This window comes from Bos indicus x Bos taurus, chromosome 13 (genome assembly GCF_003369695.1).
Source record: "Bos indicus x Bos taurus breed Angus x Brahman F1 hybrid chromosome 13, Bos_hybrid_MaternalHap_v2.0, whole genome shotgun sequence".
In the NCBI taxonomy this organism is placed as follows: Eukaryota; Metazoa; Chordata; class Mammalia; order Artiodactyla; family Bovidae; genus Bos; species Bos indicus x Bos taurus.
The window spans coordinates 44,450,632-44,466,299 of record NC_040088.1 but is presented as its reverse complement, the minus strand read 5'-3'; the positions used below and the strand labels follow the sequence as shown (position 1 = coordinate 44,466,299).

The 15,668-nt window shown below is 49.8% G+C and overlaps 2 protein-coding genes across 3 annotated transcripts in view; one reads left to right on the top strand and one right to left on the bottom strand.

Annotated features, from left to right (window-relative positions):
* Positions 1 to 5,982: 5,982 nt before the first annotated feature.
* On the bottom strand, positions 5,983 to 9,806 carry LOC113902722 (collagen alpha-1(III) chain-like). The gene is made up of 3 exons (XM_027558121.1): positions 9,629 to 9,806; positions 9,000 to 9,483; positions 5,983 to 7,386 (listed from the first exon to the last, which is right to left on the bottom strand). The coding sequence occupies exons 1-3, from the start codon at positions 9,804 to 9,806 to the stop codon at positions 7,074 to 7,076; spliced, it is 975 nt and encodes a 324-aa protein (XP_027413922.1). The 3' UTR covers positions 5,983 to 7,073.
* Positions 9,807 to 9,997: 191 nt separating this feature from the next.
* SLC24A3 (solute carrier family 24 member 3) overlaps positions 9,998 to 15,668 on the top strand; it is a 428,436-nt gene continuing 422,765 nt past the window's right edge. Inside the window, exon 1 of one of the 2 annotated variants that reach the window (XM_027559609.1) lies at positions 9,998 to 10,482. In XM_027559609.1, coding sequence (XP_027415410.1) covers positions 10,029 to 10,482 — 454 coding nt within the window. In that variant the 5' untranslated portion in view covers positions 9,998 to 10,028. The remainder of the gene's footprint in view (positions 10,483 to 15,668) is intronic. The other variant, XM_027559608.1, reaches the window with a different exon arrangement.

Genomic DNA, 15,668 nt, shown 5'->3' with positions numbered 1-15,668 from the left:
TTGTAACTTTAGGGCCTCTGAAGTTTCTCTTAAAGAGAGAAGAATACACGTTTTAAGAACAAAACAAAACACCTTTGAATCATGACATTTTAAAATTTGGTAACCAAAAGCACAATACCCAGTAAGTCTAGCCAAAGACTTCTTTATGAAAACTATTTCAAGGAATCAAAGACAAAAATCGTGTCTATCAAAAGAATTTGTTAATACTAATGTAGTATGGATGACTTTAAAATAAAAAATGCCAACTATTTCACTGTAAATAATTACCTTGGCTTATTTATGCATTTTACTAACACTAGATATGGGATCATGGAGGTGGTTAGTTATTAGGTTTTCCCACTCTGAACAGCTTTCTTGTCCTTTAAAGGCATAATTCTAAGTCTTACAAACCTTGATTCCTTGACTGGTAGATTCATATGTATGGAGAGGTCGTGAAATCTTATCTAGGAGGTCTTGAAATCAGGTGCTACAGTTACAGCTTCCTGGGATTTCAAGACATGCTAACAATATCACATTTAGAGGAGCCCTTCTGCTTTCCAGGGCTTCCCTGGTAGCTCCTGGGAGTTCGACTCCTAGGTCAGGAAGATCCCTTGGAGAAGGAAATGGCAACCCACTCCATTATTCTTGCCTGGAAAATTCCATGAACAGAGGAGCCTGCCAGGCTACAGTCCATGGAGTCAGACACGACTGAGCGACTTCACTTTCTTTTCTTTCTGCTTTCCTGTCCCTACCCCTCGTTTATTATTTGAACATACCTCCTCTCCCTTCTCAAATTCCCAGCCTACTCACACACACTCAGTCTCCTCTAGTATTTATTAAATACCTCAGGGAAATGGTAAGTAACTTTTAATAAAATGGTTGAGTACCACAATAATCATTATTGGGGACAAGATCCATCGATGGATGCTAAAACTAATGGGTAAAATTTTGAAGGGAAACAAGTTGACCTGTTTCCAAGGTATCACCTCCCAAGATACTAACTCCAAGTGATCCAGGTTAACATCACCAGTAATAAGACATGGACATTACAAACCTCTTGATACAATGCAATGAGAACTCAGTGTCATTTCATTGCCCCAAATGGATAACCTCACGCAAATCTTGAGAAAGCATTAGAGAAGCCTAAATTGAGGGACATTCTATAGAATAAACCACCAATACTCCTCAAAAGTGTCAAGATCATGAAAGATAATGAAAAAGAATTGTCAGAGATTAGTGGAAAAGAAAATAACTGAATGCAGTGTGGGAGACCAGAGAATTCTATCTTGAACAGAAAGGGGATATTAGCAGAAAAGGTGATGACATTTGAATACGGTCTGTATTTTGTTAGCAATAGTATAACTGTGGTAATTTAGTCTTTTTTAAGATTTTTTTTGTGGTCCATTTTAAAAGTCTTTATTGAATTTGTTACAATATTGCTTCTGCTTTATGTTTTGGCTTTTTGGCTCTCAGGCATGTGGGATTTTAGCTCCTTGGCCAGGGATTGAAATCTGCATCCCCTGCATTAGAAGGCAAAGTCCTAACACAGGAAAGTCCCTGTGTTAATTTTATAGATTTGATTATTGTGCAGTAGATACCCAATGTGATAACCTTAGGGGAAGTTCATGAGAGGAACTATTTTTGCAACTTTCTGTAAGTTTAAAATTAGTTCAAAATAAAAAGTTTAAAGGGCTTCCCAGGTGGTGCTAATGGTAAAGAACCCGCCTGCCAATGCAGCAGGTATAAAAGATTTGGGTTCGATCCCTGGATCGGGAAGATTCCCTGGAGGAGTGCATTGCAACCCACTCCAGTATTCTTGTCTGGAGAATTCCATGGACAGAGGAGCCTGGCAGGCTATGGTCCATAAGGTTGCAAACAGTTGGACATGACTGAAGCGACTTAGCATGCAAGCATGCAAAAAGTTAAAAGAAATCATTATACTCTATTTTAACTTGTCAAAGGACTAGTTTTTTCATTCCTTTGATCATTTTTATCATCTGACTTGAAAACTTGGTATTTTTGGACATAATAGTTTAATGAGAATATGACTTATGCAGACTACGCAGAGAAGCACTGAAAGAAAAAGTATTATATCAACATAAGGTTGTAGTCTCAAATTCTCACACTGCTTTTTCAAAGTTTAATTTAGACCGTGTTTTGTGCCTTGTACACCGGTGGTGGTGTGAACTAACATAGTTTATGCCCGGCCTGGGATTTAACTTAGAAATTCCTCTTCTGAATATTTTCCGGATTGGAGGGACTTGCTATTCACAGCTAAACGTTTAATGGTGTAGCTGGAATTCTTATACCTCAGGACCTCAGAATCTATTGCTTGTAGACTGATTTGAATGTTTAAACCTTAGGAGTTTGGCTTTGTTGGTTTTCCATATTTAAGAAGTGTTTAAAAGCAAATGAGACACAGCAAGTTGAACAAAATGGTACATGTAATCTTGAGTGTTATAATTTGTTAGTTAGCCACAAATAGGGGAAGTTATGAAGTCCTAGTCATCTCATCCAAGAGGAAGTCCCAACCGCATCCGTGTTTCTCTGTTTTTAACATACACAGAAATCTGTGGGTTTTATTAAAATGCAGATTCTTAGGCAGCCAGCCTGTGGGGTAGGGGGATGGGCCTCCAAGATTCTGCATCTCCCAGGAGATGCTCCTGGTCCATGGTCAACATTGTAAGCGGCAAGGACCCTAAGTCACTGGAAAGGTCAAGCTACCTAGGAGGCCTGTTTCCCTCAGGTGTACATTTCCAAAGGGGATTTAATTTTAAACAAGTGAAATATTTAAGTACCTTCAGGCAGTACAACTGGTAGTAAAAATGTAAGGAAGCCTCGCTCATGAAACAAACTCTGGAGGAATGGAGTGCTGCCTGCGACGCCCCGGTCACGCCCAATGTCAGATTTGTCTGAGCAGAAACGTGGATCCAGTCCGAGGAAGCTCAACCAGTTCATGACCTGGCTCATTATTAACACAACCCCGGGAGCATGTCTGCCTCTGCCACCAGGGGGCGCGGCGCCACAGTTTTTCCAGGCCAGCCGTGTGGACTGTCAGCCTCACCTTGGGTGGCAGGAGGATCAAAGGAGATAATGAAACCCATACAGCACGGTTGGGGAGGGGAGGGTGGGGGGTGGGAAATCCCCTTGTCTCAGACCCTGACCTCAGGTTTTTTCCCATGACAGGGACTTGGGGATGGGCCATGTGTTAACAAATCTTGGGATGCTACCCTGGCAGTTGAGCTGGGCTCTAATGGAAGTGCATTCCAATCTGTGGTTAGATTCCAGGTGTGGGGGAGGCAGGGTTTGCTGTGAGGACCCTCATGTGGATAACACAGGTTGTTGAAGTGCAAGGAGTGACTGACTTGGGTCTCTTTTGAATGTTATGTATCCTCAGAAGGTCTCCCTGCAGCCAACATCCTTTGGAGGAAGGCTTGTCAATTGTCTTTCATATTGTCAGCGAGCAGAGAGATGGCTGGCTGGTGGATCTGCAGCCCAATTCGATGAACGATCTGCTTCCTACAGAACTCCCCACCCAACCTGCGACCTTGGGCATCAAGCAGTCAGCACAGGACTCACACAGCGGGCAAGGCCAGAATCAGGTCACGTCAATTCCCTTAATTTAAGTCAACTTACCCTAACTATTTGGAGAAGGCAACGGCACCCCACTCCAGTATTCTTGCCTGGAAAATCCCATGGATGGAGGAGCCTGGTAGGCTGCAGTCCATGGGGTCGCTAGGAGTCGCACACGACTGAGTGACTTCACTTTCACTTTTCACTTTCATGCATTGGAGAAGGAAATGGCAACCCACTCCAGTGTTCTTGCCTGGAGAATCCCAGGGATGGGGAAGCCTGATGGCTGCCGTCTATGGGGTCGCACAGAGTCAGACACGACTGAAGTGACTTAGCAGCAGCAGTAGCATCCTAACTACTTACACGTGAGCAGATTCTTTTAATTGTTCTTTATTTTTTTTTATTAGAAAAATAGGGCAGGCTACTGCCAGAAAAACAATTGTAAAAATAAAACCCAATATAAAATAAAAAGTGAAAGTCTCTCCTTGGTCACTAACTTCCACCCCAAATCCAGAAATCCCACATTTAGAAGTAACCATTGCTGACCATATGTATGTTTGTATATATAGGGCTTCCTAGGTGGCTCAGTGGTAGAGAGTTCACCTGCCAAAGTAGGAGACACAGGAAACATTGGTTCAATCCCTGGGTCAGGAAGATCCCCTGAAGGAAGAAATGGCAACCCATTCCAGTATCCTTGCCTGAAAAATCCCATGGACAGAGGAGTCTGACAGGCTATAGTCCATGGGGTTGCAAAGAGTAAGACACCACTGAGTGACTAAGCACAGACATATGTATATATATTACATATATATATATATATTTATATTAAAGTATATAGAGGGAGACATGCAAGTGATTTTGCTTAATTTTGCAGCACTGACAGTATACAGTTCATAATGCATCTTGCTTTTGCTACTTAAGATGTATAATATATCACAGTAGTTGATCAGGATGAGATTTTGAAACCAAAAATGACAAAACACTTTACACATCTGTCTTTGTCATTCAAAACAGGATTCCTAAGCCTAACGTTTATATTTTTACAAAAACAGGCCCCCAGGTCCCTTCGTAGTGCCCCTGCCACACTCAGCATGCTACCTGTCCTAGGGCACAGTGCCAAAAGAAAATGAGTGGGTTTACATGTTTTCTTTCTGAACGATTCTCATAGAATGAGAAAATTGCTCAAACTGTAATTGCTTATTTTTTGTCTTCTGAGGATTTAAAATTGTAACCTCTTTATTATTTTCCCTGGATTATTTTTTATAGGATTTTTTCATTTGTGAAACAGGAGAGAGATTAATATATAGCCTTGGCTACAGGGTATGCTTGTGTCCTCTCTCTTTTCTCTATTTCTTCCAAATATCCAAAACAAGTCAATTACAAATCTGGACAAAAAGGGACTGGGTAACATAGTTTCCCTTTTCAGATTTTTTTTTCTCCTCCAGGATCCACCAAAAAGACGCGCTGCACTGTCCCTTCCTCTAGAACAGATCTCAAACTTTAACACAGATGGGTCCCTGGAAATGTCTGAATGATGTAGATTTCCAGGCCTCCTGAATCCTTTTCCTCAGGATGGGCTGGGAGTGAACATTTCCAACAAGATCCCTTGTACTGTTTATATCCACTAATGCTGGATTGAAAGGACCCTCCATGGCCCTGCTTCGGAGTTTGGGGGCCGTCTTTTCTGATGGCACCTTAATTCTACTTTCTTCTCATTTAGAAGAAAAAGGGGATGGAAAGAATGTACAAGAAATGGGTTGTGCTTTTTCCATAAAAAGCAGCCTCCAAATTTTATGCACATCATAGCAGTTCTTCTAGGCATGTCTTTAAAAGCCTGACCCCTAAGCTGGCCAGCTGATCTGCTGTCCTGCAATTACCCTTAGGTCATGTAACCGGTTTGAGAAGCAGCCCATGACTGTTTCAGTTTCAGCTGAAGTTCCTTCTAAAGCGAGCCAATCTGGGAGGTCACTTGTCTCAGATCCAGAGGCAGTGGTGTGGTTATTCTTGGCTTACACTAAACTTGGAAGGGAGCTGAAGCATTAGGTAAAAAACAATGTACACATACGCAGCACGAAAAGAAACCTTCACAGCCCTACACATCCACGTGGACAGATCCCATGGAAACAAGGCTGAGCGAAAGGAGCCTCTGTTCACCTGAAGTTCAAGGACAGGCACCCATAACCCGCGAGAGAGGGCAGGGAAGAGGGGTTACCTTCAGAGGGTTATTGTCCAAGGAGGGGTTGGCATGAGGGGGCCAGAGAATGCTCTACGTCCTGATCTGAAACTCAAGTAGGTTGTCCATGAATAGGTAAAGTCATTGAGCTAAGTGCTAAAGCCGTGTGCATGTTACTATATGTAAATAATCCTCAGTAAATTTAAAAAAAGATGATGGGCACCTATGATAAATGACTCTGGTCCACGGGTAGGGGGAAAAAAAAAAACTACAGTCACATCCATGAAGTGAGTCAAAAGCACCCAACAAACACTGACCATTGGCCTGAAAAAGAGTACAAAAATGGGAAACAATTGTAAAATAACCGATTGCTGCACACCTGAAACTAACACAACATGGTAAATCAAGGATACTCCCATAAAAACTTTAAAAAAAGAAAAAATAAATAAATAGAACAAGCAGCTTCTTTTAAGTTCATTTCTAACTGAATGCTTCAAGTCCTGCGAGCCCCAGATTGTGGACAGGGCCTTCCCACAGCCTCCTGACCTGCAGCGTGGACTCACACTTGTCCAGGAGTGATGATTCTGTGCTCTTTGAAGTGCCGACACCCCAGGAAGCATCTAAAGGAACAGGTTTACCAGCCTTTTGATGAAGGCATTGGACAAGAACGAGGAGGGGATCAGCAGTCAGACCTTCTTCGGAGACGCTGGGGTTTTGTTGGCCTCTGAGTGCCCGATGTGCAGGCGACATGTCTAGAGGTGAAGCGCAGCTGGTCTGTTCGGCCGGGGTCGTGGTTGACCAGACCTGTCCCGAGACCGGAGGCCTGGGAGTCTGTGTCTAGCCTGGTGTGGACAGGTGTCATGTCCAAGGGCCGTCCCAGGCTCCCCTATGCACAAGTCGCTCCCCTACTCCCCGCCATCCACCAGCACATGGCCTTAGAGTGTTGAAGGTGTTCTGTGAACGCCCAGTGTCTTCCCTCTCTTTGCTCAGGCCTCGCCTCCCTGGGTAAGAGCCAGTCATGCCCAGAAGGCTGACTTGTCACCTCACCCAGCAAGTGGCTCCTCTGATTTTCTCCTTTCCTCCCCCACCCTCTTCCTCCCATCTCTCGCCGGTGGCTTGTCTGACAACTGGCACTGTCTGGTGTTATGGAGAAGCAACCCTGCTTTGTTGTGAAAACAGGTCTATCAGGTGTGGGCACTGTGGGCTAGAGAGCGCCTGGAGCCTGGGAGCGAGGCCGGGGGACACAGAAGACCCTGGTGGCCGGGCCTCGCTTCTGGGCTGATGTCTGTGCACGTGGTCCTTTGTGATCGAGGCAGATCTGTGAGAAAGATGAACCACTTCTGCGCCCTCATATCCAGTCCAAAGTCTTTGCGTGGAATGCTTTTTGGAGGTTAAAAAGAGGGCATGGATGGTGACACCAGCACCCAGCCCAGGCTGCCAGGCTGTGTAGGGGCCTCGTACCCACGCCTGTCTTGCTCCTGGAAGAGTGCAGGCCCTGGCACATCTTGGGGTGATGCTTCTCTTTCCAAGCAAGCGAATTCTCAGACGACTGTATCAGGGCCTGGGATTTTCTCCCCGAGGCTCTTTGCATAAAATGTGAGATCAAATGCAAACAGATTAAGAAATAAAAGGTGAAAGCTGCCTCGGGATTGACGAGGATCCTGATGGTGAAAGATAAATAGCACATAAGTTAGTTCCGGCTCCTTCCAAAATCCAGTTTCTTGGGGGGAGCTTCTGAAGACTGGGAGAGGGCAGGTACGACAAACACAGGTGGGAAGAGTCCACCAGGATCTGTCTCCTTTCTCCGGGGTTGGCAGAGGATGTGAGAACCTGCTCTCCCACCCCAACTCCCAGTCCCAAAGGGTGCCCGCTGGAGGTAGGGTAGGCGGCTTTCCTGACCCTAGAAGGAAACTTTCTTCTGGCTGAGGAGCCACCCCTGCTTGGGATGGGAGCCCTTGACGGCAGGTGCTGTCAGGCTAGGGACTGGAAGCACCCATCCTTCTTTGGGCTTCTCAGGGGTCTTTGTCTCTGCTATACCCACTTTGCTGTGAAATCTGTTGAAATGAAGATGAACTAAAAAAAAAAAAAATCATTTCAGCATGCCTAAGAAGGATTCTCCATCTCTGTCTCCATCCCCTCTCTTTCCCCACCTGGCTTCCGCTCTTTCATTCCCTGCACGTGCCCAGGGCACTTCCAGGGCATTGCCAACTCCTGGTTCCTCCCCTCTGCCCTCCTGCTCTCTTCCTGACACCTCTCCCACCCCCATATTACTCAATTCCTTGTGCCTGTGGCTCATTCCCTAACCCAATTAGTTCCAGATTCCCTCTCTCACTTTTATTTTTCCTATTTACATGAGAAAAAGCGAGTGTCTTTCCTGGTTAGTTGAATAAAGGACAGTCTTCTGAGCTCCTAAACTTTCTTCTGAATGTTGATTAAGGTGATGAGACTGGAGCGCCTCCCCTTCCCCAGGGACTTCCAGGGTTTAAATCCTCGTACCAGGGTTGGTACCTGGTAACCAACAGGAGCAGAAGGGTCAACAAGGGCAGGGTAGGGGAGGTGCTTCTGGGGAGACGCCAGGCTGAGAAAGGACTAAAGGAATGATACGCCCAGGAAGCAAGAGCTCTCAGGCATGCTGGGTGAGATGATCTCTCTGTGGTGAGGAAGCCACCTAGGAAGGTCTGTTTTGTCCTTGGCCATGACCTGCTGTTCCCTGATGCTGAGGCGGGGTCATCTGGGGAGCTTGGGCTAGGAGGTCACCCATAGGTGGGGTCACCCTTGGGCTCTGTGGATCCTCCCAGACCTAGGAGTGAGAAACCCACACAGAGGTCTCTCCTTCCTTCTCACCTCCATCGATGTTTGCAGCTGGATTCCCTGAAATGACCGGACTCTGTGGAGACAGTCACCTAGACCAACACCTGGGTTCTAGTGATCATTTTCTGAACAAACTCTTTTGTTTTCCCTTGTGGCTCAGCTGGTAAAGAATCCGTCTGCAATGCGGGAGACCTGGGCTCAATCCCTGGGTTGGGAAGATCCCCTGGAGAAGGGAAAGGCTACCCACTTCAGTATACTGGCCAGGAGAATTCCAGGGACTGCGTTGTCCATGGAGTCGCAAAGAGTCGGACACGACTGAGCGACTTTCATTTCACTTCACTTGTTTTCAGCCCCACCATAGAGGCATCTCGTTCTGGGGCTAGATCCGCCATCCTAGCCTCAGCTCAAGGGAGGCACCGGGCACTGGGGAAGCTGGAAACCCCAGGAGGGAGGGTGGGTGTACCTGAGACCACCGGGTGTCCTCTCTAAAGGACATCTTCTGCAACGCTGCAGGTGAGGGCTGGAGCACAAGTGGAGGCTGGGGAGTGCGAGGATTAGGGCCCTGACCGCAGGACTGGGGGCAGCCTGACTGCTCTCGGCGACAGGAAGGTCAGGAGCCTCGTCCCGGGGTTGGCCGGGGGCCCTCGCGCCGCCCTGACCCTCTTCCCTCGGCCACAGCCTGGAGGCTTGGTACAGGACTATTCCGAGTGAAGTGTGAGCCCGGGCCAGAGAGGGGAGCCAGGACACCCCCAGCGAACCAAAGAGCCTCGGGGAGTCCTGTTTCAGGTCCGGAGCCGGGCGCGCACGGGGATCCCCACAAGGGGCGGAGGGAAACCCAGGAGGCCCGCGGGAGGAAGCGAGCCCGGCGGCCCGGCGCGAGCAGCCAAGCGCACTTGCGGCGCCCCTCTCCCGGCACAGGGCGGGGAGGGGGCGGGAGAGACCCTCCGCTCCTCAAAAAGTTTCGGGCGAACCCTTTTCCCCCCGGAGATCAGCCTTTCGGCGGCGCGTGTGTCCCGAGAGGGGGCCCTCCCGCGCCGGCACGAGCGCAGGACCGCGCGCGGGGCTCCCTCCCCGGCTCAGTCTCCTCCCCACGCGCCCCCTCTCCGCCGGGCTGGCCAGCGCCGCCGCGTCCCCGCCGCTGCCCCCAGCCCGCGCCCGCGCCCGAGCCGCCGCGCCGCCGCCGGCTGCCGCCTCCCGCCTCGCCCCGAGCTCCCGGCGCGCTCGGCCCGGCCCCGGCCCCGGCTCGGCCCCGGCCCCGCGCGCGGACCATGGAGTAGGCGGACGGCCCCGCGACGCGCTCCCGCCGCCGGCGAGGCCGGAGCAGCCCCGGGTGGCCTCGCCCGCCGGCCGAGTTGGCCCTCGGCGGGCCCTCCTCCCGCCGGTCCTCCCCGCTCCTCCTCCTCGGCCGCCGCCGCCCCCGCCTCCCGGCCGCCCCCGCCGCCCCCGCCGCGCCGCCGCCCGAGGCCGAGCGCGGACGCCGAGCGTGGGAGCCATGGCGCGCGAGGAGGACGGGGACCCCGAGCGCCCGGAGGCGGCGGCGCGGGCCGGCGGCGGCGACGACGACGACGACGACGACGACGAGGAGGAGGAGGGACTGAGCGACGACGAGGACGGAGATCGGGAGAACCGCGGCGGCCGCCAGGAGGAAGGAGAGGCGGCGGCGGCGGCCGCCGGGCGGGAGCGCAGCGAGGACGCGCCGCCGCCGCGCGCGGAGCTGCCTCCCGCCACCAGCCGCGCTGCGGCCGCCCGCGATCGGAGCGGCCGCCGCCCGCCGGGGACCCCGCCGGGGCCGCTGCCCTGCCGCGCGGAGAGGATGCCGTCGCCCGACCTGGAGGAGCGTGAGCGCCGCCGGAGCTGCCGGAGGGACCTTCTTCTGAGCCAGGTCTGCTTCCTGGCCCTGGTGGCGCTGCTGCTCTGGTCGCTGTCGAGCATGCGGGACCACGACGGTGAGTGCTAGCCGCTCGCCCCGAGTGGGCGCTGCGGCTCTGGCGGCGGCGCAGGGCGTCCAGGCCTGGGGACGCCCCCTGCCCCGGGCGGAGGGGCCCGGGAGGCGAGGACCTTGCGCGCGGGCGCGGGGCGCGGGTAGGACCGTGGCTGGCACGCTGGGCGCCTGGCTGCCCTGGGAACCGTCACCTGTGCCTCCCGGCTCTGCCCCGCTTCCTGCCACGAGCTGGAGGGACTGAGGGAGGCAGCAGTGGGGACTGTAACCCCTAAACAGGTCCCCCGTGGGCAGTAGTGAAGTTGTCCTGGTGAGCTTCGGCCCCTGCGCGCGTGACCACCTGTGCAACTCCTTGGCCTGTGGAGGGAGGGCAGGGAGAGGGCTGGTTGACCCGTGAACACAGTTAGTGCTCCGAACAGAACAGGCGGGATGGACTGCCTGTTTCTTTGGAAGCTCCATCCCCCTCCTTCTAGAACAGGTGCCCGGGAACTAATGATAGGAAAAAAGTGCTGCCCCCGCCCCGCGCCCCGGCTAGATTTTGCGACTGGTTCTCCTCCACTGGTCCCTCGCTGGGAACACGGATCCCTTTTGCAGACTTGCAACGCGTGATGAAGCCGTTAGACGGGACCGCCGATGGTCTGTACCTTACTTTCAGGGTGCCCTGCGGTGCGCCCTCCCGGCACACAACTTCTGTCTTATTTTTGCCCTCGGCCTTTCTTGAGCTGAAATAGACCTGCTGAAGAATTGTGCTCAGCACAGTTGTTCCCGGGCAAGAGTTTGGACCCTGGGTGTGCAGCTGTCAGAGAAACGGAGGAAAGGCTTGGAAGAATAGCTCTTGTAAAGCGGTTTTCTATCCCGGCTCCTCCAGTGGCGCGCTTGGTGGGAAAACAGATACGGAAATGCTCTGGAGGGAAAACAGTGATAGATACATGCTTTGATGTTAAGATCCACGGAGCTCCAATACAAGGGGTTATGAAGTGCAGAAGGAAGGCATTTGGATAGTGATGCTCAAATATACTTAAGGGTACAATCAGTTAAAAAAGGGACCTTCCCCAATTGATTGTGCTCCTGCCTGGTGGGGAAAGTGGATGGTGGGTCTTGGTTCAGGTCTTAGCAGACTTCAGCATATATGGTAATAGGAGAGAGTCCGTCCAGGTCCTCAGTGGAGCCCTCGAGACTCCTGGTTCTCTGCGTTTCTCCAGGAACCTAGACTGTCTGGCCATGGGGACTGACATCCGAAAGTGGACGGTGCCCAGTGAGGGAGGCTGGACTCTCCAAGGGCAGAGTCTGATCTGCCAGAAGCAGTTCCTGGCCTTGTCTCAGGAGGAGGGTTTTCATTAACCCCCTTTTCATCATCGCAGCTTTGACAAGTATAAAGCCAGTCCATACTATGGAAAGGGCCGTTTCAAGTCAGTTACACACCCGCCATCTTCCTACAGGTCAGGGCTCTCAGGCCATAGACTTCCTACCACTTTCCAGGCTACAAAAGACATTTTTTTCTCAGTGGGGAATGTGACCCAGATGGTTAAGTCCATCAGTGGCAGGGAGCTTCCTGGGCCCGAGGAAAGCTGGGATGTTCGGAGGAAGTGGGTGTCAGACACTCTGCAGACTTGAAGCTAGGTGACTAGATGTCATTTGAGGATGGACAGAAGTGTCCCTGCTAGGGACTCAGATTTGGGTCCAGTGTACAGCCCTATCTTCCATCCTTCCCCTGATTAGTCTCTCTCCTTCTGCCTTTTCACCTCCTCTACACCCCCTCCCATAAATATGGGGCCTGAGAAGACCCCTACCCCAGCATCTTAAGATAACAGTGACATGTCAGTGGGAGGGGAGCGTGTGCCATTGAGCCCCCTGGATGGCATGCAAGTTGTAATTCTGTCTCAAATCACCTTTTCTTCCACTAGATAATGATAATTTCATTACATGATGCGCAGCAAGATTGCTCAAGGCCCAGGTTTTTTGAAATAATTTTTAAGATACTAATTAACATGTGTGAATCTGCAAGTGATTATTTTGCTTAAGGGATTGCCATTCAGCATACCTAACCATCTGAATAGTGACTTTTACTAACTTAGGAGCTCCTCTGCTTGAGGGTCCTTTCAGTATGAATAAAAAGTTTGGAATGTAGCCTAGTTTTGAAGACACTCTGACTTGGAGAGGCCAAGCGATTCACTTACAGTCACACAGCAGTTGAGGAACAGAGGAAGAGATGAACCTGAGGTGACCTGGCTCTTTGATCCCATCTCTGTCCCCCGGCGTTTGTGCCACTCTCTGGGGCAGCTTGTAATATTTATATAACCACGTGGGGAGTGGTACCTTCATAATGATCAAAGGTGATGCTTCTGTTTATTTACCTTGAAAACCATGCAGTGATTAACTGTAACTTCTCAGAAGCCTGTTTTCTAACACACGTTGATTTTTCTTTTTTTTCCAATAAAAAGGACAGTTCTTTTACCAAACCAAAATAGAGGTGTACAGCAGGTGTATTATATAAATAACGTTTCTGATGTATGGAATCGGAGATCCCTTTTAGGAACCCCTAACGAAACTCAGTATAGATTCTCTCCTCAGATGGGACAGGAGCATTGTTAGGCTTAAGTCAGGAAGAATTAACACTGGAATAAAGGGAAATGTTAATTCTCGCAACAACAAAAGCAGTAATAATGCTAACCGGAATTTGGCACGTTCTCCAGTGCCAGGCCCCGGCCGAGTACCCTTTCTATGCGTTGCTACATTCAAGTTGAGCACACTCTTTGCAGACGCTTGAGCCTCCAGTGCAGAAGGAAAGCCCAAGTTGCCCTATTTACTTGTTGCTGATGAAGATCTCATTTTGATGTTTTCACAGCCAATTTGCTAAGGCGGATTTTCTTTTTCTTTCTATTTTTTTTTTTTTTTTTGCAGTCTGAATGGATTACTTTGTGTGTTTTGAGTGATTTAAAAGTGTTTAATTTTTATTTGGAGTCAGGAACCTGGTCCTCCTTTTCCAAAAGTGGTGTGGACAGAGTCCAGAGGTCCTTTGGAGGGAGTGGTTGAAGACATCCTCTCTCTTGAGATTCGTAGGGTGGTGAATGGTGATTAAGGAAAATTATACATATGTGTAAACAACTTGGAGCTACTCTTTGGCTTGGTTACTGTTGCCGCATAAGAGATCACTCCAAAATAATGGTGTGAAACGACTCCTTTATGTTCTTACTTGAGGATTCTTTGTGGCAGTGACTTAGGGAGGGCCTGGTGGGGAGGACTGGCCTCTGCTTGGCTGTGTCGGGGTCTCAGGTGGAGACATTCAAGGACTGGGTGACCTGACAGCTGGGCCTAAGTCGTCTGGAAGCAGCATCACTCCCATGTGTGGTGTTGATGCCAGCTGTTGGCTGGGCCCTCAGCTGGGCTGTCACCCCGGATATCTACATGTGGCCTCTCCATGTGCCTTTGTCTGAGCTTCCCCAGAACATGGCAGCTGGGCTCCGGGACAACAAGGTGGATGTGCCTGGCCTTTTTATGTGTCAGCCTCAGGTGTCGTGTGTACCACTGCCACTGCTTTCTGTTGATCAAGGAAGTGACAGATGTCAACCCGCAGTCACAGAGAGGGGACATAGATGCAACCACTTACTCAACGGAGGAGTGTCAGGACATATAGAAAAGTGGGCATGTGTGATGGAAGATGCTGTTGTGGTTGTCTTTGGGAAAAAACAGGATCCAAAGGGATGATGACTTAGGAGTGATTGTATATATTTCCCAAGATGGTAAAGGCAGATAATATATACATGTGTACATGTACACACATGCATACATACATGTGTGTATATATGTGTGTGATTATGTATATATGTGTAGTGTGGTATATGTGTGTGCAGTGTATATGTATATGTGTGTATGTATTTGTGTGTTTATGTATGTGCATGAGTATGTATATGTGTGTGTATGTTTATATGAGTATGTGTGTATGTATTTATGTGTGTGTGCATGCGTGCTGATTTGTTTTAGTTGTGTCTGACTCTGCAACCTTATGGACTATAGCCCACCAGACTCCTCTGTCCATGGGATTCTCCAGGCAAGAATACTGGAGTGGGTTGCCATGCCCTCCTCCAGGGAATCTTCCCGACCCAGTGATCAAACCCATGTCTCTATGTCTCCTGTATCGGCAGGTGTGCTCTTTATCACTAGCACCACCTGGGAATCCCATGTATACGTGTGTGTATGTACGTATAGGTGTGCACGTCTGTGTGTACGTGCATGTGTATATGTATAAATGTGTATATATGGGTGTATGCATATATGCACAAGTATGTATATATGTGTCTATATGTTATATGTGTATGCATATGTGTGTATGTATGGATGGATGTATATATGTGTGCATATGTGTGTGTATCTGTATGAGTGTGTTTACAATTTCTATTGATAGATCACCCAATCATGGTAACACCACTGCTCGTCTTCCTGGTTGGGGGTCCAGAGATGGTGGACCCAGTGGGACTTGAGCTTCAGATTTCAGTGGCAGAGCTTTGTGGCTTCCTATCCCTCGGAGGGCCCTGATCATGACCTTTCAGTCCCTCCTGTAGATTCCCAGGGGTCGAGGCTGGCTGGACTCTCATCAAACTCTATCTTCCCTCTCCCCTGGCCGGGCAGGCCTTTCTTCTGCTCCGTAGACCCGACCCCAGACCCATAGCACATGCAGGCCACATTGTCACCACCCTACAGTTTATCCTCCACCCTTCACTTCCGGGACCAAGACCTTCCTGGCCAGACTGGATCCCCAGTTTGCTCTCTGAACACACTCTGTCTTCCCTTTGTAGCAGTTCCTGCAGTTGGCAATTATATATTTCGTTATGACTTGATTATGTATTCGTTATGACATCTCCTTTTCACCAGAGTCTAAGTTCCCAGGAGGTCAGGGGCCCTGTGAACTTTTCTCACCTTTGTCACCCCGTCACCCTACCCAGAGTAGATGCTCAAAAGGCATTTGTTCGGTGTGGAGGCTGTTTCGATGTCTGAGCGACAGTGCCTGTGATGAAACCCAGCGATTGTATGTCAGAGCCCAGCTTACAGGCACACACTAGTTTTCATGATTTCTAATTCTGCCTTCAACCCAGCAAATTTGATGTTGTTACCTATTTTGCATAGACTCACCCTGACCTGAGAAAGGTGGGTGCCTCCATCAGAGGCACTTCATTCAGTGGCAGGACTTGAACTGAA